The sequence below is a fragment of the Symphodus melops genome (assembly GCF_947650265.1).
Source record: "Symphodus melops genome assembly, chromosome: 20".
Lineage (NCBI taxonomy): Eukaryota > Metazoa > Chordata > Actinopteri > Labriformes > Labridae > Symphodus > Symphodus melops.
Window position 1 is genome coordinate 12165054 of NC_136710.1, and position 23733 is coordinate 12188786.

Below are 23733 nucleotides of genomic sequence, written 5' to 3' on the forward strand. Positions count from 1 at the left end.
GATTTACTTGAATTTCTCTTCACAAACATTCTTTATATGTTCTGCCAGTAAAAACGCTTGTAATTTTTGGTTCTTCTTTTACCTGGTTTCTCTTCTTTAACATCTGTGTCTTGTTTTAATTCTTCCTTACTCCCCTCTGTTGTAGCAGCAGGAGAGTCATTGGTTTGTTTCTTCTCTTCCTCTTTTAGGTTGCTCTCCTCTCTGCCTTCGGTTTTCTGACCAGGGGATGATGTTTTGAATGTCTCTTTTGTTGAAGATGAAAGCTAGGAAAGTCACACATCATTTCATGTATTAAGTGTTTGGTGCTAAAATCTTTCACTATAAATCTGTTTTGATGTGATTGTGATCAATCGTGGAAACTGATCACTTTTGTCACTGATGTCACTGATGACCACACAATTAATTTGTCATTGGTTCACAGCTATAACTATGTGTATGTTATCAAGTTTTTATTTACATACAATTTGAATGATCCCTTTCTAAAGTATAGTGCAGTTATTTAGTTTATGCATCCCGGCATCTTCTAAATCCTATTGAGATTTTCTCAAGATTTTAGCATGATCGGGCAAAGTTCCTTGTGCAATCAGAATGTTGAAGTGGGCAAAAACTGATGGTGGTATTGTCACAGAATGACAATGTAACTAAATGATGGCCTTAAGAGAACACTGAAATTGTCCTGTAAGAACCAAACTATTTAAATATTTTTCACATTTATGTCTGCTCTTTTTCAACAGTATCCCACCTCTTCAGCTTCTGTGGTATTTTTGCTGTCCCCCTCTTTCCCCTCGTCCTTCTCTTTTTCCTTCCCTTTCTCTTTTTCAGACATCGCCTCTCCTTCATCTTTCTCCTCCTCCTTTTCTCCCTCTTTTCCGTTCTTTTCCAGCTTATCTGAGGGAGCAGGGGTCGCTGTTAAAGCACAATAAAATGGTCAGGCATTACTGTACTGGACTCAACTCATGCTTATTTTCTGCTTCTTTGAATAGGCCGCCCCCTGCTGGATGTCAGGAGTGTGCTCCTGTATGTATGGTTACCTGGCTTGGAGGTGCAAGGTGTGTTGTTGTAGCTGGCATCAGGGGTGTGAGTGGCGGTCTTCACAGCAGGAGAGGAGGCCCTGGAACAGGTTTTATCGATGTTGACCTCAGGTTTGAGCTCAGGAAGACTCCAGCGGCCATTGATGTGCTCAAACTCCTGAATCTAGACAGGAAGACACATGGACAGGAAAATGATGGCACATACAACCATACCATACAAAAAGCACCTGATTTAAAATCTCCACCCACATGCCCTGTTCACCTGGCAGTGTTTCCTAAATTCCTCTGGCACAGAGAGCAGATCAGGATGTCAGCAGGTTTTGACAAGTTGGACTGAAAACCAGATTTATGTTTGGAGAAAGCCAAGTGAAATAATAAACTTCCAAACTGAAAGTAGTGGGGTAATCAGAACATCTTTCAACATGTCAAGGGGGATTATTCAAAATAACTTTTTATTTTTTTTTATGGACCAAAAGACAGATTTTTTTCTTTTGAGACTGTTTAATTAAAGATATCGGGCAACTTACCAAGTGAGCATGTATTATCCTTCAGTAATTCTTTCGAGCAACTTCTATTTTCAATACTTTCAATGGTTGGCATCTCCATAGCCATTTAGCTAGTTTGTCTTTTTTGTAGTTGTAATGGTCCTACACTGAATTCAAACTGTCTACTATAACATAAAGGATTCACAGGGAATCTTTTAAGAATATAAAACAGCAACACATGGTTTCTAACACTTCACATAAATATAAGCAGTTTTCACTATACACCTATTTGCTGGTTTCTGCTCTCTTAATAACAAACACAAGCGCCATGGTTATGATTAAAGGGCATCTATGGAAAGAAATGGAATAATGTGGTTGAAGGTACATTCTTATCACTATAGAATCAGCTGAAATGGTTGTTGGTATAGAGTCAGCCCTTAAAATCTACAAATGGAGTGGCCCCTTTCTTTAAAAGTCTGTCATATTGCTGTAACTAAATAGTATGCAACATTTCTTCAATCAATTTAGAAAAAAAGTAAACCCAAGACATTTTACTCTTGTTGCTTCACAAGTTGCTTGCAAGTTGATTAAAAGGCCTTATTAAAGCCAGTCAACAGCTATTTCAGCCGTATTTAAGCAGAAGAGTGTATTCCTATCACCCCACCTGTTCAGAATCAGAATCAGCTTTATTGGCCAGGTACTGTATGTAGGTAGGTAACACAACAGGAATTTGACTTTGGTAGACTGTGCTTTTTTTCATTATTTACATTAAAGTGCATAGATGACTGTCCATAGATGATCATTTAAATAAAATAAAAATAGTATATATTTGCATATATGTACATTCACAGTAACAGTTTTGTTCCAGGGTTATTTTACAGCCACAGTTCTGACACACAGTTTAACGTTCAAAGACCCAAAGAGCAAGGACACAAAAACACAGTCTTTCATTCAGAGTTAAAAGCCAAGGAGTTAAAATAAGTTTTAAGAGAATATTTAAAAACCAGAAGTGTCTGGGCCAGCCCGACTTTTTGCAGGATTTTACAGCAACAGATCGATATCAACCCACGATTAGGTTTTGATGTCAATCAAATGTCAACACAATGTTGTACAGTACATTCATCTGCCTCATTTACTGAAGCTCTCAGGTTTATTAGGCTGCACTTTTCAAAAATACACCTGCCTCAGGAGTTAGTTGAAGTAATAAAGTTCAACAATTGTCACCATGGCAAACACAGCTACCCCTAAACAAACAGGACCCAAATGTTGAGTGAAATATCTTTATGTTTTGTATGGGCTTACCTTTTTCTTGACAAGTGACATCACACCGATGCGGGTGAGGACCGGCTGGCGACACAAGCCTTCCCTTGGAACACCATCTGCGAATGTCTCCGCCCCATCAGCCACTGGCTCGCATAAGTGACGCATAAAGAGGGATACATAAGCCCTGGGACAGAAGGGGAAAAAACATATTTAGTGGAAGGCAAATAGAAATGATAATGTCAAAATACTATAAATCACTTACTTGAATTCTTTCTCTGTCTTTCCTCTGAGGTCTCTGACAAGCCACTGAGAGGAGAAGGCGTCCTGAGATGGCATCCCCCAGCGCATCACAGCATTCAGGAAAGCCTTTCTCTGTCTGGTGTTAAAACCTAAAACCTTTTGAAGATTAAAGTATACTTTAGCTATTTATGAGTGAAATTGGCATAAATGGACAGTTCTAGATTGAAAGGATATTCTAGAAAATGAAGGTTACGTACAGTATGTAACTTCGGTTCTATGAATACTGGATGACCGCCAGAGGCGGTGCTTTAAGCACTGAATGATACCATATTGCTGATGCGCGAGTCAAGTAGCGATACAAACAAAGTCACACGTGACCCCTGATGACCCCGACAGGTCTATATCTTCTGGTGTCATCTTCCTTCAGACTCTTCTCGTGAGACACAACGATTCCGAGGGACATGTCCACACGTCCACAATCCAGTGGGACAACAGCTGCAGACATATAGCTGGTCAGATCAACGCATACCGGCGGTACCCACGACATAGGCCCGTAAGGCCCGTACAGGGCATCGCAACGCCGACCCACTGCAGTCTTCCCCTGGTGGGGGTTGGAACCAGGCCAGCAGTATTGGCTGATCAAGGTAGAGCGGGAACGACCAGTATCCAAGAGTGATTGCAATGACTCCAGGATTGACGGCACAGAGCAGTGCTCAGGGTCCAATTTCCTGCCTGAACACCAGATTGAGAACAGCTGCCCCCTGTTTTCGTATTGGATGCGGGTCTATCCCTGGCGTTTAACTCAGTCCGGCGAACCACGATAGAGCAATTGCTCAGCGACGAATCGGGCCCTGCAGTGGCCAAACCCATAGCGATAGGCGACAGGGGTCGGGGTGCCAGATCTGACCCTCCATCTGGGACATGAGGTCCATCCTGTCTGGGAGAGCCATGGTTGGCTGTGACAGATTCTGCACAGCAGTGGGAACCACATCCTCCCCGGCCAAAACTGGGCTACCAGAAGCAGCCTGTGGCCCTCCTGGAGAACCCTCTGAAGCACTGCCTGTATCAACAAAAGTGTGGGGAAAGCATAGAGGGGAACCCCTGGCCAGTCGTGAGCCAGGGCGTCCTGACCCAGAGGTCTGTTCACCTCTGAGCGGGAGAACCAGAGGGGGCACTGAGTTGTCCCCTGTCACCCTGCCGAAGAGGTCCCAGGTGCTGAGCACCATCTCCGGGTGCAAACGCGACAAAGGGTCTATGTCCTGGCTAACAGGGCACAATAAATGGGGAGTAAGTGCGCAAACGCTGCCTTCACTCTCAGAAAAATGCAGCTACCAAACGGGCAACCTGAAGATAATGCTCCGACAACAGCCACAAGGCTACTAGCGACCAGCTCGAATTCAATGCTACTTCGATAGTCCAACACCTGCGAGCGGGAAGATGTAAAGAAACAGATCCTCTGATGACACCAAAAGATGTAGACCTGTCGGGGTCATCAGGGGTCACACGTGACTTTGTTGGAAAAGCTACTCGACCTGCGCATGCGCAATATGGTATCAGGAAGGATGAAATACAACTTTATACAAAAGTATCAGAACATGTATACAAAACTTTTAAAAGCTTAAATTTAACTGGTTTTACTGCCGACAAGAGCTAAAATATACCTTACAGCCTTGCTATAAAAAATGTAGACCTTTTTAATCATGTCCATTTTTAGCAGAATTTTAAATGAGCTTCAAGGTTTCAGAGTTGTTGGAAAAGCAACATCTTTACTGTTATCTCTGATTTATGACTCTTATATCCATGGACTTTATTTCATCTTAAAACAAAGCAGACAGATTACTCAATTTAAAAAAAAAAGCAGAAAATGATGACCCAGAATTATTTCCACAGTATCCAACAAACCTCAAGGTTTCCTCCAACTCTGGCCAGGAGAGGAGGCAGAGGTTTGTCTTTCTCATTCCTCAACTGGCGACGAGACTGTCTTCGACCTAGGGACAACATTTTCATCATTTATTTGCCAAAGTTTTCTTGAATTTACAGTGAGAAATAAAAACCTCCTGAAAGGCTTCAAGGATTTTTTTCACAAACAGTCTAAAGTAAAGGGGGAGGAGGAGGGGGATGGCGGTCTAAAGTTTTGGCAACCCAACTTGTTTGACCCGCCAGGCAACTGTAACAGCTAAATCAATCTCAACCTGTAATTCAATACAGACCTGACTCAGTCTGTGTGTGTGTGTGTGCTACAGGCAATCTTTCTTTTTTCATGAGCTCCATTTGAGGTCTTTTTTTTTAATCTCTTCTTACCTTCCGGCCGATCGTCAAAGTCCTCGTCCTCCTCCTCAGAGCCCACTGAATACTCGGACTGGTTATCTGAAATGTCAGCATGCCACTCTGAAACAGCACATGGTGGTCTGTCAATAGGCCAGGCCCATTCACTTCCACTGTGCAAGCAATAACTCAAACAGAAGAAATATCATCCAAAATATTTATCCTACAAAGATCACAGGATAAAAAATAAATCTTAATAAATCCACAGCTTCCCAAAATAATCAGACATGATGAATATGAAGGAAGGTATTATTGACGTAAAACAACTTAAAAGAGTTTCCCGGCTTACTTGACTTTTAAAGACTAAGATGTCCACACAGTACCAGGTCCAGACCTGGTTCCTACCTTGGTCCTCCTGTGCAGCATCATTGTAGTTGACAGGTTTGCGATTTCTCTTCCCTTTCCCCAGTTTGCTTGCCAGATCCTCTTGTTGCTGCTCATAGTGATGTCGCAACAGTTTCTCCCAATAATCTGGATCCACGTTCTCCTCTTGTTTGATGATCTCTCGCTCGATCTCCTCGATCTGCAAGGAAAAAAAAATCAATGCTGGCTATGACTAAAAAAAAGTTAATAAATGAATAAACATTTGCAGATTTTTTTGCAAAGATCGAATTACTCTAAAAGGAACAAATATGTAAAACATACGTACATCCTCAAAATGTTTTTTTCTCATTTATATTTCTAGTATAAATAAAACCAGAGCAGCAGCAATGCAGAAACTACACACTTCATATATTTTCTACTGTTGTCGATCGGTTGACTATTAAAATTCAGTATTTTAACGTTGAGGATGCATACAATATTTTAAATGTAGGTTTTGATAGCAGTCATAAGTATTAGCATATGTGCATTGTGATATGAATTTCTATGTTTTATTGTATTGTATATGTAATCTGTGTTGACCTGCCCAGGGTCTGCAGTTGGGAATAAGCAAACTGCTATAATCTGGTACAAAGAGGGAGCACAGAGGGGAGGAGGTGAGTGAATACGGAAAACGGAGAGTATGCTACTTTCAAAATCATGCTAGTTTTTCGAAAATTTCAAAAGAAGAATCTGCTGTCCTCGAGGTCAGACAACAATACACTTCTTAATGAACTCCTCACTGTTCTCTAATTAAGTGTTTGAACGAGTAAACTGCTCTCACCTTGTCCTCTTCTCGGACCATGTACTGGGCCACCTTAAAGGAGCTGAGGTACTCGTTCATGTTTTGGACGTCTGAGTCATCTGTAGCGTCTTGGCTTCGATCTAGCAGCCTCTCAATAGCGACACTGTCGTAGTGGATCACGCTGCCTTCATCCTCAACTTTATCCCCTGAACTGTTCTTCATACCTGAAACACGAGGAGACACAAAAGCATTTGCTTATTTGTCCTGCTCTTCAAGGTGAATTTAACAAATAAATAACCTTTCTTCACCTTCTACTTCATCCTTGAAGAGCTCCTCGGTTCCAAACTTGAGGATGTCATCCAGCTCCTGTTTGCTCATGGAGCCAGCTTTGGATCCGAGACCTGGCCGGACCACCAGGTGGGTCAGCATCATCTTCCTCTTGGCCACTTGTGTGATCCTCTCCTCCACACTAGCTCGCGTCACAAAGCGGTAAATCATCACCTTGTTGGCCTGTCCGATCCTGTGGGCGCGACTGAACGCCTGAGCACAGGACAAATAAAAAAAAGGATGAAGTTGATGTTAAATTGGTTAATTTCTTTCCTCATTAGCAAACATCGTGTCATACCTGGATGTCATTGTGAGGATTCCAGTCAGAGTCAAAGATTACCACCGTGTCCGCGGTGGCCAGGTTAATGCCCAAACCTCCAGCTCTAGTGGAGAGCAGGAAACAGAATTGACAAGCACCAGGAGCTGCAGAAGGAGTGAGAAGAGCCAGAGATGTTGTTTATTTAATCAATCAATTGTATTTAAATTTAATTTATTTTCTTCAAAACCAATTTTTGCCATTTAGATTTTAAATCTAATTTATATTTTTTAAAACTAATACATTTTAAAGTATATCTTGATATGTTTTAAGTATTATTTTTACTTAAATCTCACCATACTGACATCTAAAATAATAATTTGAGAATTAAGAGTCCATTTTTTTGAATTACAAGGGCCAAATATCAATAATTTCTCATAAAATAACTATGGTGCTATAAAGACATTTTCCTGCCAATTTAACTCGCTGTTGACATAAATGAGGAAAACATGAATAGAAGAAGACAGGAAGATAAAAGACTAAGATGAAGCATGAAATTGCAGTAAATACAACAATTAATCTTTCACCTTTACTTTTTAACATGTTTGGAGAATTGTATAGTCTTTCATTCTTCAGATATTATGATGCATCATTAGATGATTGTCCAGCACTGTACATGTGATCTCAGAATAGCTGTATTGTAATATTATCGTAACGATGGTATAGCGTAGTCTATCATATCATGAGCTACCCTGTGATGATGAGTGTTGTTTTATTAATACGACTCATTGTGCTGACAGTCTAAGTTTCCCACACATAGATAATACCTGGGCGTACCACCTAATCATATTTCCGACCCGTTTTTATTTACTTTGTTAATTATTCATACAATGTTCAAGAGAGCAGGGGAGAGGGAGAAGGCCCTTACTAATGCACAGCATGAGCCCTCGTTTGCTCCGTGCAACATCACAAAAGTCATGTTTAAAAAGAAAAATCCCAATTGATGTTCCTCGCTCTTTTTAAAACTGAAGCTTGTGAGGTTTCAGTTCAGTTTTGTTTTCTGGTGTAGTTTTGTGTCCTCTCTTCTCCCCCTCCTTCTTCTGTGTTTCTTCCTCCTGCAGGTATGTGAGTGGCAGGGGGTGTGGCTGGCTCCTCCATGCAACAGACGAGGCACACCTGATTTCAATCAGTCATCGTCGTCGTTTTTCCATTTTGAACATTAAATTACCTTTTGTTAAACCTTTTTGATTGTCCGTCTCTGCACTTGGGGTCCGCTTAACTAAAACGTAACAGCTTCGCTTTTAATAATTTTAATCTAGAGCTGCTTGCTGCTGTGCTCCTATAAATAATAGAAAACTGAGTGGAATTTTTTAAAATGCGAGCCATACTCCTGGTGTTATTGTCTCTGCACGTGGATGAGAGCTGGTGAAATTCTCCCCAACCGAGAAATCCACTGACCAGGTAACGTGCCATTCTCTGGGAGACACGGAAGTCTGTCTCATGATGCATTCATGCATTTATATAATCATAAAGGTTTAGATCTGTAAAAAAAACTTGAGTTGATGAGTTAAACTTAAAAATATCTGTCTTGATCTAGGCCATAGATGGGTATCTCACCATTGAAGCGGTCGATAGCTTCCTGTCTCAGTGCTCCCGTAACACCGCCATCAATTCGTTCATACTTATAACCTTCATGGTCCAGGAAATCCTCAAGCAAGTCCAACATTTTGGTCATCTGTAAATGGGAGGAGACAGAGAGCGTCTGTATGTACAGCTGGATTCACCACTGAGGTGAGGTTCAACATCTGTGAAGGGAATTCTGTTTACGTGTGTGTTAGTGTTTACCTGGGAGAAGACAAGCACTCGGTGCCCCTGCTCTTTCAGTTTCCTCAGCATCTTCTGCAACAGTGTCAGTTTTCCCGATGCCTTTGTGAGTGCAGAGCCCTCGTAAGCTCCATTAGGGGTTTTTTGAGCTTCCTGGAAAATTAAATAGAAATTGTTTTCTGCTTTAATGTGGCATTCATTTGTATAAATGCTACACTGATGATGAAACTTTTTTTATGATTTTTTTTTAAAGAGGACTAAGTCCCGTATGTATAATCTTGCTCTTGATGTTGCACTTGTTATATTTTACGATAGTTTGTATCCTGTACTGTTCTATTATGGTTGTGCTTCTTTTTGTGTATCTATTGTTGAGTTTTCTGTATTTTTGGCTGTTGCAAACTAGTCAGATTTAAAGACTTACACTCTATTTTTAACTTGTAGTCACTGAGAGGTTGAACATGGCACATAAAAAAGCACATACACATTTTAAAGTAGATAAAAGAAGAGAAACAGGAAGTGTACAGAAACAAAAGCAAAGCACTGGGCCTTAGAACAGAGACACTGTCGAACAGCCCTCACCATGGAGGCAACTGGGAAGAGGTAGGGGTGGTTGCAGCACTTCTTTAGGTCCATCATGATGTTGAGCAGGGAGACCTGGTTTCCTCCGCCTTTTGAGTTCAGAGCCTCAAAATTCTTTGTCAAAATCAGCTTGTAGTATTTCCTGTTTAAAACAGAAAAAAATACAGCTTTTCTTAGTACTCCAAGACGCTTAACATAAAATACCAACAAAACAAAACATTGAAAAGAATAAAAAACACAGAAATAGTCTAAGATAAGTTAAGGAATGAGTCCCAGAGGGTCGGAGCAGCAATATGGGGGGTCCTGCAGGGGAGACAGGAGCTTTGCAGGGTGGGTGGAAGTGTGCTGGTGAATTAACTCAAAGAGGCAGGCCCCTCTTCAGAAATGACTGGCCCCTGAAAGGCCGAGTTAATTGGCCCTCCCAGAATATAATAAAAATCCACTATGCACATTTGATCAGAACTGTTAGCAATAGCCTCCTGGCTAACATTAGTCCCCTGGAACTGACAGAAACAAGATGATTGACAAGTTCTGGTTCAGGAGTAGGGCTAAATTAAAGAAAAAAAAGAAAAAAAATTAGATTAAACTCGTAAATTTAAGACAGTCGGTTTGAAAATGACAAACTTCATCTTGTTATACTTAAGTAAAGGTATCACAAAGAAAGAACGAGGCAATAAAAAACAGTTAGCCTAGTGCAAGAGTTTACTTCAACTTGCAAGGGCTTTTATATCGGTAAAATGAAGGGACACAAACTGGCTCTGCACATAACCTGGACACTTTAACAAGGCAGCCAAGTGCAGATAGGAGACACATACATCCAATAGTTGTGTTGGGGCTTTACCTATGTACTGTAGAGATGAAACTTCACATGCTTTTGGCACATCATCATCACATTGTCAGAAAATATCAGGACCCTGAAAAGATACTGCAAGAAACTGTGGCTTTTCCAAACAAAGATCAACACTGACTTAGAGGAAATTGTGTTTTGTGGCAGAGAAAAAAGGTCTCCTTTCATATTTTTTTTTTCTTTTAAGATGAGAGTTGTACAAATGCTCCAGCAATGTCCCCTATTTTCTATGCAGGTCCTGGAATGGCTATACTGATTGCTACATAACTGGCACTACAGTTAAGTTCACTGGTTCTGCTTACAATGCTATCATAAATAGGTTTATATAGTTTAAAGAGGGCTTTATATTCTGAAGCAGGCTACAGTTTACTGCAGCGACAATAAATAAAAAGTATAATATTGTTACTTTAAAGGAAGACTGAGTGAATTTTTGATCCAGTAGATGTTGCCCTTCAGAACCAGCATTAAACTAAAACAAACTGCTGTTTGGTGACACCTCCGTTATTCTGATGCCTCCACACCATTAAGCGGTGCACATTGCCTGTGACCTGCATTGTAAAATAACATTTGGTCATTGTTTCTTTAAGATAGAAAAGTAAGGACAATGTTTTCATGCTAACCTCCCACCATGTGACTGGGCCCCAGAAAGATACATTTATTGTGTATGATGTGAGAATTTTTCCAAATTTTCTAGTTTTTTATGTGTATCTTACTTCTGCATGGGGCTCAGCTCAACTCTGACGATCAGCTCAGTCTTTGACGGCATGTTTTTGAACACGTCAGCCTTCAGTCTCCGCAGCATGTGAGGCCCCAGCAGGTCGTGCAGCTTCTTGATCTGGTCTTCTTTGGAGATGTCTGCAAACTCTTCCAAGAAGCCCTCAAGGTTACTGCACAGAAAGATGGACGAGGTAAATAACCCATAAAGTCTGTCTTTAAAAAATAAATACATGTCGGACTCTGTAAAAAAATAAAAAATAAACTGAACAAAAAGTTAAAACAATATACTATTGAAAATCACTATTTAGTCTTTTTGCATTAGTTAAATACATTTTTGTAATGTTAATATTTGAGTATACCAAGAAAAAACATTAATGAAAGACAAAAAACATTTTAGTAAAATATGTCAGTGTGTTTGTTTATAATGTAGTTGGTTTTGTGCGTGTGATGTACTTGAAGCGGTTGGGTGTGAGGAAGTTGAGCAGGTGAAAAAGCTCTTCCAGGTTGTTCTGCAGAGGAGTTCCTGTCAGCAGCAGCTTGTGGTCAATCTTATAGTCATTCAGACGTCGGAAGAACTGAAAAAAAACAAAATTACCATTCATGTCATTCATTTAGAAAATTGCTCTCTACATACAGGATATGAAGAGTCTTACATCAGAAAAAAAAGTAAAGAAACGTCACTTTAATGTATTTGCAAAAAGAGCTGCAACAACAAATCGATGAAATCAATTAAAATCGCTGAAAGTGTTGGCAATGAATTTCATTATTGATTCACTGCTTGGCGGGATTAATGCGTGACTCCCCTGTATGTCGCAGACTCTGGTGACGTAGACACGGAACCGTTTACATGCCGACAGCGTTGAGCACAGTGTAAAGCTAGGGCCGAGCTAGAGCGCGAGGCGGGAGCTGGTATTTTGGATGTTAAACATGGCAGAGATGGAGAGAACAGTTTCATCAAGGCCTCCTAAAGTGTGGGAGCACTTCACAATGCATAAAACGTGTGTTAGTTGAAAGCTTTGCAAAAGCGACATGGCGTAGCATAGGATCACCAAGGTGATGATAGAGCAGTAAACATGGGGGAGCTCAACAGCAAGATAAATCACTACGAAATAAAATGTTTGTTCTGATTTCAAGTAAGAATATGTGACAGTGTTGTTATCCAGCTTGACAAGCATGAAAGTTCATTAAACTAACGTTATTGTTAGCTCATTAATGACAGTGGTGGACCACACTTTTTAGTTTGCCAACACCAATCAAGCTGCAAGTCTAAAGACATGTTTATGTTATTTTGTTTTTTTTGCCAACTTTAATTACGTTGTCATGTATATTGTTTGCTTTTTGCTTTTTATTTATTGTTGACATGGGAATATGTTAGTTTAGGTGTTGTTTACATTTCATGTTAGTTCCGTGTTTTTTTACTGCTCTCTAGCCCGGCTTCATGCTAGAGAGCAGTGGTGGGGTGTATACGCGATGGGCGCTGGTGTATAACTTTGTGGAGTGGACAGCGACAGATGACCTGATTCTGAATGTGAACAAGACCAGAGAGACGATGATCGACTTCAGAAGGAAGAAGACAGAGCCATCACCGCTGTGTATCCTGGGAGAGGAAGTGACTGTGGTGGAGGAGTACAAGTACCTGGGCGTCAACATAGACAACAGGCTGAACTGGAAGGCCAACACTCAGGTTGTGGACAAGAAGGGGATGAGCAGACTGTACTTTCTGAGGAAGCTGAGATCCTTTAAAGGCAACATGTTGGAGATCTTCTACCAGTGCACTTTTCTCTGTTGTGGTCTGTTGGAGGAGCAATGCTGGAGCCAGCGACATTAAGAGACTGGACAAGCTTTTTAAGAAGGCCTGCTCTGTTACAGGCTGCAAGCAGGACTCTTTTGTAGTGGTGACTGAGAGGAGGACTCTGAACAAATCCATTATCCATCATATAACATACACATCCATTATGCATAATCCTGATCACCCTCTACAACACCTACTGGACAGCCAACAAGCGGCTTCTTTAGCAGACTGGTTCAACTCTGCTGCCACAAGGACACTTTAGTTAGCACTGTCAATTTGAACTCATGTTCTGTTTTTTAATAAACGTGTGGAAATTCAAAAAGTTTTTGTTTTTTTTAACCCGATCAATGGAAATAAGCAATTGTTAGTTGCAGCCCTATTTGTGTATAATGCATAGTTTAAGTATTGTAGTTGGTTTGATGAATTACTTTATTGTATTTATGGCTTTCAATATATATTTTACCATAATTAAATGATCAATTAAAAACACAATTTTAACTCGTATGTACAGTAAAATAACATTTGTCACTATTTTTAAAAATCAAACTTTGACGTAATAGAGCTTAAAGATGTTTATGTTTGATCTAATATGAGTAACACGGCCTCTCATTGATATTATGTTGGTGGATTTTATTAGATTTAATTAAGAAGACTTACAAAGTAAGAAAAATAAAAAAGATAAAAGTTTATGTTGCCATTACATAGTTTGTCCACCAGGGGAAGCTGATAAGACTATTTCGCCGTAGTTTAATATATCCAAGTCAAAACATGTATTGGTCAAAATTCTGATAATCAACATAAAATTATCAATGAAATACAAAGAATACAAAGAAATATCTCCAGTACCTTGGACTGGTTGTTTTTAAGGCGGTGAGCTTCATCCACCACCAAACAAGCCCAGTCGATGGACTTCAGTGCTGTCTGGTCAATAGTCACCAACTCATAGGAGGTCAGCAGCACGTGGAATTTGATTGTGGCTTCTCTCTGCAGGATAAGGAAGCAGGAAAGAAAAGAGGAAGAATTGGATCACATGTTATGTCAAGTTTATTATATTTACTTATTTTGTTCATGTTATGAAAGTGTTCGTTACAGGTTGAAATTTGACAAATGCACTTAAAGTGGTCAAACTAAATCGTGTGTTATCCTCCAAGTTGCTTCAGGCCTTTTGCAGGAAGTGTGTCAAAATTGCATAATCAAGAGGAAATCAGTAAATACACCACATTATGGAATAAAAGCCTAAATTATATGAGGTCTCATTTTGGACTTTTTATTCAATTACGTTTTACATAGACTTTCTACAAATACGTCTGATGGATCTGTTTGTATGAGTATAAATTCTATTTGTAGAACAGTTTTCAAAACAAAGTAAGAAAGATTGTTACATTAATAAACTAAAAAAAAGGTCAAAGCAGCAAAGATTCTGTGAGAGTTCTGTAATTTCTAGAAATAACCCTAAAAGTTTGATTCCAATGGTTATTTAAAGACAATATTATTTAATTATTTTCGTGGTACACATCTGTTACCCTTACCCTCAGTTTGAAGGCCCTCTTTCCTCCTTTGACTGCCATGTCATCGAAGGAAAACTCGTTCTCTCTGATGATGGCTCTGCTGTCCTTGTCTCCGGTGTACGTCACTACGTAGAAGTCAGGCGCCCACATCTCAAACTCCCTTTCCCAGTTGATAATGGTGGAGAGTGGAGCACTGACCAAGAACGGACCCTTAGTGTGACCCTGAGGATTCGCATATACTCCTTCAGCATCAACCAACAAATACCTGGAGTAAAACTCATACTTCTAACATTAACGGGGCTCTGGTACCTCTTTGAAGAGTGAGTACAGAAAGACAATTGTTTGGATGGTCTTGCCGAGTCCCATCTCGTCAGCCAGGATGGTGTCTGTACCCTGAGCCCAGGAAAACCTGAGCCAGTTCAGACCCTCCAGCTGGTACAGGTGAAGCGTCCCACCTGTTGATGTTACAAAGTCTGGCTGCTCCTCGTATTTTATTGTAGGCTGTGAGGACACAGAGAAAGAAAAAGGAACACTTAGCAACCTTTTCAGGCCAAGTTAATTGTATCTCAGGTTGTAATCATACAATTATTTCCAAATAAAGAATTAATATGACACTGGTTGCAATTGCTTCTCAAGAAGAGTATGGCAAAAGAGCATAAAAAACTGACCAACATTTTTCAATCCTGATTACGCACTATACATGGTGCAGAAACACAAATCCTACTTGTAAATAAAGAAGGTGCTGAAGGAAAATGGGATCGAATTCCCAACTCTGCTGGCGAGGATTAAAATACACAGGAGTGAGGGTCCCTGATTCTACACCAACACAAGGAAAGCAGGGAGAGATGGCGGAGGGGGGGGATCAAGGTGCAGGTGAGACACACAGAGGTGGGACAGTCGATGGAGAATTGTACACAAAGGGCCTGATTTACGAAGATCCCAATTAAAGAGTATGAAATTGCGTGTTCACTCCATAAGTTTGCAAGTTAGATTTGTGGGCGTTTTGCGGGTGATTTACTAAGAATATTTGCGTGAATGATAATAGGTGCAAACCTTGTGAAGCCAGTAGTATTTAAGTCAGATATTTGCATTTTCTACTGCTTTATGCCACGGAGAGTTTGGACGGAGAGTTTGGACGGAAAGCAGGACGACTGCAAATTCTAAATAGGTATTAGGAGAAGAGGCAAATGAACGAACAGTATTTTCGAGCATGTCATTTCAACTTATTTTATTACTTAGGCCATTTTCCCATATGCACTCCAGATAATATCTAGATAATTATGGGAAGTAGCAGAAAAAGCAACAGAGTCTGCTACACAGCACTATAATGACAATATTTGCCTTCATATAACGCTATGTGTAGTCAAACAGAATGACAACATCAACAAAACAGCAGAGGACAACAAACAGTTTAATTACGAGCACAGAGGTCATAGTGGTCAAGTGTTTACAGTCTTTGCACCGTGCAGCAGTCATAGTATAGAAACGTCAACCCCCTCGAGGAGAATTATCCAGAGAATATTTTGCTGCGTTCTCAGATCAGCCGACTCAGACTTGAAAAAATGACTAGGGGTTTGGCAGAAGCAACTGCAGCTTAAGTCAGATTGAAAAAGTTGGCTGTTTGAGTTCACACATACAGCCCCTCTGGGTAATCTCCAGAGTTTTTCTTGTTCTTTCCAGATGTGTGAAAAGGTAATCAGACTCAACACCTAGAAAAGATATAATTTATGATATTTGCCTTTGTTCAACCTGAACAAAGACAAAGAATATTTGTCAAGTTTTTCATGGGCGCAACCCACATACTCAGCTCTGATGCTCATCCCACAAATACATTTAAAAAGGAAACTAACAGGCTTTTCACCGGTAATAGATTTATTGCCGAGAAGAATTGTTACGACAAAGACATAATCTTCCAAACACAAACTTTCTTACCCTTCGTACAATGTTAATGTTCATTTGGTTTGAAACCAGAATGCCTCTTTTTCTTTTAACTAACGATCATTGTGACAGTGTCATACATCTGTTATGAAACAAAGTACTTGTTTTCAGCAACCGTACCAACTCAAATTCAATCTGAGGACACCAAATAACTCAACTAAGAGCCTAACAAGATTGATCCACCGGAATCCTGACACAAGCGTTCACTGACCAACTAATTGCCAACAATGTACCCTTTAAGTTTAAGTTATTCTGGGTTCTGTCTGAAACAGTTTCAAAAATCTTAAAGTGGAGCGTAAGCTTTTTTTTCTCATTTAAGACAAAGTGTGAAGGTATAAGGTGGAAATAAGAAAGAAGCATGTCTTTATGCTCTTCCTTTTTTATTAAAAAATCTGTTTGGAAGCTAGTTAAGAAAAGGTCATTCAAATTACACATTTAATTTAATTTGTCAAAATAAAGCCTTTTCATTTGATGTCTTTTTTCAAACTGTATGCATTAAGTAGATTAATATTTTATTTTTCATTTTATTATCAAGGTACCTCCACTTTATGAAAACATTTTGATACCATTGAATCAAACTATCTTTATTTGATGGTCAGTTTTTGATTCAACTAGACTACGATGGTCCCTCACTCAGTTTACATGTTAGACATCATGATGCACAGGACCTTTTACTTGAGGACATGATTGAAACTGGACCCTTTTTTAATTTTAATTAAACACCCTTGGTCTTGATGATAAAACAGCTTTTCAAGAGTGTTTGCAGGAAGTCTTTATACCTCTGCTTGGAGAAATTTGGGTTCAACCAAGATCAATGTATCAAAACAATATATCAAGCTGGATTCCCCGTGTGAATAAAACAGGTTGACCGGAACACTGTAACGCACACAGAGGAATAGTCAAAAGAGTCATTCCAGTTAAGTGCCTATATATGATGAGAAACTGAACAACTTCAACTCTGTATACTAGAGATAAACAGGAAAAGGAACAACAGAGGGTAAAATCAAAGAGGAGTTGAATGACGCATGTTGGATACAGCATAGAAATGCAAGCTTACAATGTGAAGGGAATTCTGTAGAGGAATATTGTTAGATTTTTTAATCACACCAAAATGAAAAAAGAGAACTATATGATATGAAGACATTGACATACAGTTTAAGGCTACAACAATCTTCATGCTATAGAAAATGGAAAAAGTAGATTGACTTCAAACCCCATCACACAGTCTGAAGAGAACTTAGATAAAAGGCTTAATTGTTTAATGTAAATTGACACCATAGTCTGTATATCTGGTTAATTTTGATTTAACCTCATGATGAAAAGCAAAACACAAGTCAGAGAGGAAGCAGATATAAATCTGATTTCATGATACTGAAACTAAAGCTGTAGCTGCAACTTTAAGAGCCTCAAAATCAGCTTTGAGAGAAACAGTCTGTGTGTAAAAGTTCAATCAAATGAGTTTTAAGTAACAGACTTATCAGTTTTTTACGTCTATAACAAAACCAGCTGAAGAGAGTAAAATTTAAGAAAAATGTAAACTCACATCAGTAACTGGTGAGGCTGGAGACTCCTCCTCTTCTCCCTCCTGGTTCTTGCTCCTTATCTTCCTAGGTTTGTCAGGATCCTCCTTCATTATCATGTCTCTATGAAAACATATGAGTAAATATATCAATCAATGCCAGAAAGACATTTTTTTCTATCAGTAATCGTGAAACGTGTTCCCAACTTTAATTACCTGTGTCTCCAGTAGTTGCCCTTATAGATCCCAAACTCAGGGATTTCCAGGTCATCTCTCTCCCAGGTGCACTGGTCGTATGTCAGGTCTCTCCATTTAACCAGGTAATGGTAGGTCCCTTTCTTATCCACACTGATAAAGAGACGTCATACAGTGATTGTATCGTGTGAAATGTGGCACCTTATTTTTAACAGACCAAAAACAAACTCCTGTGAGCTGACAAACTACGTTTCTCAGTATTAATAAGTATTTTACCAAGGCTGACCCCGCTACCTGTGGTTTATGATGCGGTGGATCATCATCCACTCAGGCTTGATGCCGTATCTGTAGTACTTGTCCTCCAAGATGGCGTATTGCGGGTCCTTGGCCCTCCTCTTCTCGCTCTTCCCCACTCCGTTCTCGTCCTCTGTGCCTGACCCGTAGTCCAAGCTGGGCGGTTCGTCCATGTCCGTCTTCCTCTGGTAGTTTCTGTACATCACAGAGTGGAAGATCTCCAGCTGGGCGGAAGAAGAGGGAGAGGGTGGAAGTCCTTTACATTAGCTAGAGATTAATCAGAATGCCTAAGTTTCGGTTGCCAACTTTTTCCAAAATGATTCCTTTCAATAAGGTAGAGTAATAACAAAACAAAATCAGCTTAATTTTAAACACATTTAGGCATCCATGTACAGTATATATATACTAAGATGGAACATAATAATAGAAGACAAGGGCAACAACAGAAGCAGATACAAAAAGATTTTATTTCCAAGGTTTCTAAATGTCAAAGTATAACCTTGGGCCACTTAGTGTCAGTATAGACTATTGAAAGTAGAGAATGAGTTTTCATTAAATCAATTAAAAGAAAGATATTTATGCAAAGAAATTCTTCAACACAGCAAGAACATGGAAACATTTTTCGTTATATTAATATTTTTTACACTAAACCATCTTGGTATCTTCAACAAGCCTCTGAAAAATGGTGAATGGAATATTACTAGATATTCTCTCATTTTTCTGAACTACAACTAAATGTGTTGTAGTTCAGACCCTGTGCCTGACGGCAGCCAGCGTGAAGAGAACCTTCTCCAACATCAACACCCGCAAAGCTGCAGGTCCAGACAACATCCCTGGCCGTGTGCTGAAGGACTGTGCAGAGGAGCTCAAAGATGTCTTCACAGACATTTTCAACACTTCTCTGAGGCAGACTGTTGTTCCAGCATGCTTCAAAACGACCACCATCATACCCATTCCAAAGAAGCCATCACCATCCACTCTCAATGACTATAGACCCGTTGCACTGACCCCCATCATCATGAAGTGCTTTGAAAGATTAGTCATGGCCCACATCAAATCCTCCCTTCCCTCCACCCTGGACCCCTACCAGTTTGCATACCGGGGCAACAGATCAACCGAGGATGCAATCTGCTCTCTCTTCACCCAGCCCTCACCCACCTGGACTCCAAAAACTCATACGTCAGAATGCTGTTCATAGACTTCAGTTCAGCATTCAACACCATCATCCCTCAGCAGCTTATCGGCAAACTGGACCAGCTGGGGCTCAGCACTTCCCTGTGCAACTGGCTGCTGGACTTCCTCAGCGAGAGGCGTCAGACTGTGCGGGTTGGCGGCAACGCATCAAAAACCACCATCCTGAGCACCGGGGCCCCCCAAGGCTGTGTGCTCAGCCCCCTGCTCTTCACGCTGCTGACCCACGACTGCACTCCATCCTTCAGCAGCAACCACATTGTGAAGTTCGCGGACGACACAACAGTGGTCGGTCTCATCTCCAACAACGACGAGACGCACTACAGGATGGAGGTGGGCCAACTGGCCACGTGGTGCAAAGACAACAACCTTTTCCTGAATCGACAAGACCAAGGAGGTTGTTGTCGACTTCCGGAGGGCCCCCACTCCCAAACCCCCCCTGACCATCGACGGTGCTGCTGTGGAGAGAGTGAGCAGCACCAAGTTCCTGGGGGTCCACATCAGTGAGGATCTCCTGGACAGCCAACACCACATCACTGGCCAAGAAGTCCCAGCAGCGCCTCTACTTCCTCCGTAAGCTGAAGAGAGCACAAGCACCCCCACCCATCATGTGCTCCTTCTACAGAGGCACCATCGAGAGCATCCTGACCAGCTGCATCACTGTGTGGCTGGGGAGCTGCACTGCTGCCAACCACAAGACCCTGCAGTGCACAGTGAAGGCGGCTGAACGGATCATCGGTGTCCCGCTCCCCTCTCTTCTGGACCTCTACGGCACCCGCCTCACCCGCAAAGCAACCCGCATTGTGAGTGACCCCACCCACCCCTCACACAGCCTCTTCAGCCTCCTGCCATCGGGGAGACGGTACCGCAGCCTGCGGGCCGGCTCTACCAGACTGAGAAACAGCTTCTTCGACCAAGCTGTCAGGAAGCTGAACTCTCTTCCCTCCCTTCCCTCCTCACTGCCCCCATGAACACTGAACATTGGAACCTCCTCCTGTTTGAACATTGAAACAGAACCCTGGTCACTTATTGCACATTGCACGCATGCACAAGTTTCACTTTTCTTATCTTGTTTTATACTCCATTTTATTTAACTTTGTACTTTTTGCACATTTAGGTTTATTAATGTAAATATTATTTATCTTTTTTACCTTGTTTTATTTTTTTTACCGTACCTTTTTTATCTACATTGCACCGTGGGGAGGGGGGAAAAGTAATTTCGATTTCACTGTATGTCTGACATATTTTGGAATTGACAATAAAGAACCTTGAACCTTGTCCAAAAGTGATGAAAGAATGATGAACATTCTACTGATTGCATATGATGTTGTTTGTATCATGTACAGCTCAAGAGTTTATAGTGCTTAAAGAAAAAAAAAACGGAACTTTAGCGTTATTTTAAAACATTACTGATAATGAATTTTTACCTGCAGTTCGGTGATCCAGGTGCAGTGCCAGAACGACTGCCCGGCTAACTTGACAAAGAACTCCCTCTCGGCTCGACCCTTCATTGGAGGCGGCAGAGGAGCATCAGGTGGAGCGTCAGGGGCAGGGGGGACAGGAATGGGAGGCGGAGGTTCACCCCATCGCCAGTGGAGGATTTTCTGGACCCGACCTTTGATTGGCGGACACTAAGAAGGGAATATACATACTAATTAGAGCAGTCCAAAACGATTATTTTTCAAATGATAGATTTTCCGATCAATCAAATGATTCATTTTGTAGTTATCGATTATTTACATTACTTGATCAATGTAACTATTCACACAAAATGTTTTCTTGCCATCCTGACACAGAGCTCCTGAATGTTTTCTCGTCAAATATTGAATTTCACATCCTGCAAACTACCACATCACGAGAAAAACCCCCAATAAAAAACGGGACGGAATGTCAGACACCGATACAACATTAAAACATCTGGTTTATTTTCAAACAATTTTCTCTCTGACGGCTCAGAAAATAACCATATACGTACATGTTTGTTTATGTGTTGATAAGGGTTACATACTGTTTTATACCACATAGTACATCGTATTATCTCACGCTGTCGCGAATGAATCTGTTTATTTACTGCAGGAATTCCAGCTGACTGTGCAGCAAACGGAGAGCCGGGTGTTGACGGACGAGCTTGTGCGGAGCTGTCACGCACACAGATGTGGTGGAATTGAAATGAGTAAAAAACTCTCACACATTTGAAGACCGTGTACGTGCAGTTTTTTTGCTCCTTGTTGCTCCTCGGTGCTTGTGCTACGGTTATTGCACGCCGCTGCCATTGTTGTGTGAATTCTTCTTCCTTTTTCAACTATAGCGTCTTTAGCGACCAGCTTTCTGGTGCATTACCACAACCACTGGATTAGAGTGTGGGACAATCTAGTTGTTTAGGACAACACATCAATGCAAATTACTCATGTTGACAAATTTTTGTTGTTGATTATGTGGACGCATTGCCATAGCTTACTTATCTATTATTCTTATCTTGTCTAAGAATAAGATAATGTGCACATTTAGGAAGAAAAACAAGTAAATCCAAAATGTTTGAGTCAAGTTCTTAAGTCTGGAGTTTTGAGAATGCAAGGAGCCTAGAATCTGTCAAAAACAACATTGAAGTAAAACAAAGCATCTAACCGTGCATCGTGGACACAGCCACTCTCCGTTAGGGATCTCTGGAAGTGGCGGGTTCAGACAGTGGATGTGATAAGAGGAGGTACAGGTGTCGCAGCACAGCAGTTCTCCTCCGTCTTTACACACCCGACAGAACTCCATATGGTCGTCATCCTCCTCCTCAGCCCCTGCCCCGCTAGCGACCCCCGCACAGACCTCTGATATCACTCGGTCCTCGCTGTCCTCCTCATAATCCTCAAAGTCCTCGTCTTTGGCTTCCCACTGGATTCCCTCCTTTTCCTGGGAAAATAAACATTAAATTGAATGAGCTGAATGCTGAAGAGGAGACCCTTTTCAATTTCTGCACTAGCAACATCAATTTCAGGTTGGAAATTAAAACACTGGTACTTTCACTTTTATCATAATAACTTAAAGATGCACTCAAGGAAGGACGACCTGATTATTGCCAAACTAGTCCAGCAAAGGTTGATTTAGGCCACAGTGTGTAACTGTGTAACTGTCGTGTTGTATTTTCAACTGAAAAGAGATTGAACCAATCACAGGAGAGGATGCAGAACATAACGTTGGATTGACTTTGATTGGACCATCAACTTCAACAAAGCATTTACCGGTAACTGATTGTTAAAATTAGTAAACGCCCCTGGGTGCTGGATGAGTCATCCCACATGTTAAACATTAAGAGAAACAGGAAGAAAATGTACAATGATTTTGATATCAAAGTACTGAGATGCGTTTTTTGAAATATAGTTTTCAGATAATGGCAGATACAGTAAATGCAAAAGGAAGACATCAATGTTGTTTCTATTTTCCTCTCTGTCGCATGCATAGATGACACTCAATTTTCTCTCAACATACTATATTACCTCAGGCATTGGAAAACAACGTTTTTCACAAATTTAAATGTGTTTGTGTCTCATCAGCAGCATCGATGTTTTAGTCATCAAAATAAGCAGTGTTGAGTTGAAACACAGAAGTCCAATGTTACACAGGACTTCTATGTGGACTGCAAACTATGAGCTGAAAAGGTGATCTTCTTTGAAGCAATACTAAAAAAACACCAATCTCTATTTCAAACTGAAATGTTTGCTATTGCTGATGTACAGTTTGATGTTAACACAGAGGCAAAGAACGTCTTTCTGCTTTGTAAGCTCTAGGTGTTAGCATTTGTGGAAACACGTAGGACATGTGGAAAAAATAAGTTTGATAAGTTGTGGGACTAAATGTTATTGATATACATATCAAGCAGCTCTTGGACACTTCATTTCCTCAAATGGGAATTAGGTTAGAGACAACTGATCGAGCTTTTGATTCAGTTTCAGATGCTATTTTCCATCATCACTTCCTAACAGATTGCTAATGTCAGCTGTCCCTTGCTTAACAAGTGACTGTTGCTTGAAAATTGCAATTAAGGTAACAGGTGGTCTTATCCAAGCTTGTGTAGCTAGTAGAGCGACACACACAATTATACAGCAGAATTTGCAGTTTTTTGATAAAGGTCAAATATGAGACAAGAAAACATTTTTTATGACCTACTGCTCTTTCTTTAAATGTTAATGTTCATGTTTGTTTATTAATGCAGACCTCACTAGACTGGAAAAGTGATGACGTACTGTATTTCTCGTCATGAGAATTCCCAAATGGGATTACTGCATTGGATTTTGGAAGATTGCAGGAA

General features: G+C 40.6%; 1 protein-coding gene across 4 annotated transcripts in view; it reads right to left on the reverse strand.

The window, feature by feature from the left end:
- The window catches only part of chd3 (chromodomain helicase DNA binding protein 3), a 49433-nt gene that overhangs the window by 17075 nt on the left and 8625 nt on the right, over positions 1-23733 (reverse strand). For 3 of the 4 annotated variants that reach the window (XM_079370852.1, XM_079370850.1, XM_079370849.1), the window contains exons 9-32: positions 22062-22337; positions 20864-21067; positions 18246-18469; positions 17973-18104; positions 17781-17880; positions 14609-14800; positions 14321-14521; positions 13638-13775; positions 11453-11574; positions 10996-11169; positions 9436-9577; positions 8878-9009; positions 8650-8767; positions 7075-7199; positions 6758-6989; positions 6489-6673; positions 5690-5867; positions 5321-5407; positions 4922-5007; positions 3042-3175; positions 2819-2963; positions 1032-1194; positions 743-906; positions 83-263 (exon numbers count right to left, since the gene is read on the reverse strand). In XM_079370852.1, coding sequence (XP_079226978.1) covers positions 83-263; positions 743-906; positions 1032-1194; positions 2819-2963; positions 3042-3175; positions 4922-5007; positions 5321-5407; positions 5690-5867; positions 6489-6673; positions 6758-6989; positions 7075-7199; positions 8650-8767; positions 8878-9009; positions 9436-9577; positions 10996-11169; positions 11453-11574; positions 13638-13775; positions 14321-14521; positions 14609-14800; positions 17781-17880; positions 17973-18104; positions 18246-18469; positions 20864-21067; positions 22062-22337 — 3835 coding nt within the window. The remainder of the gene's footprint in view (positions 1-82; positions 264-742; positions 907-1031; positions 1195-2818; positions 2964-3041; positions 3176-4921; positions 5008-5320; positions 5408-5689; positions 5868-6488; positions 6674-6757; positions 6990-7074; positions 7200-8649; positions 8768-8877; positions 9010-9435; positions 9578-10995; positions 11170-11452; positions 11575-13637; positions 13776-14320; positions 14522-14608; positions 14801-17780; positions 17881-17972; positions 18105-18245; positions 18470-20863; positions 21068-22061; positions 22338-23733) is intronic. The other variant, XM_079370851.1, reaches the window with a different exon arrangement.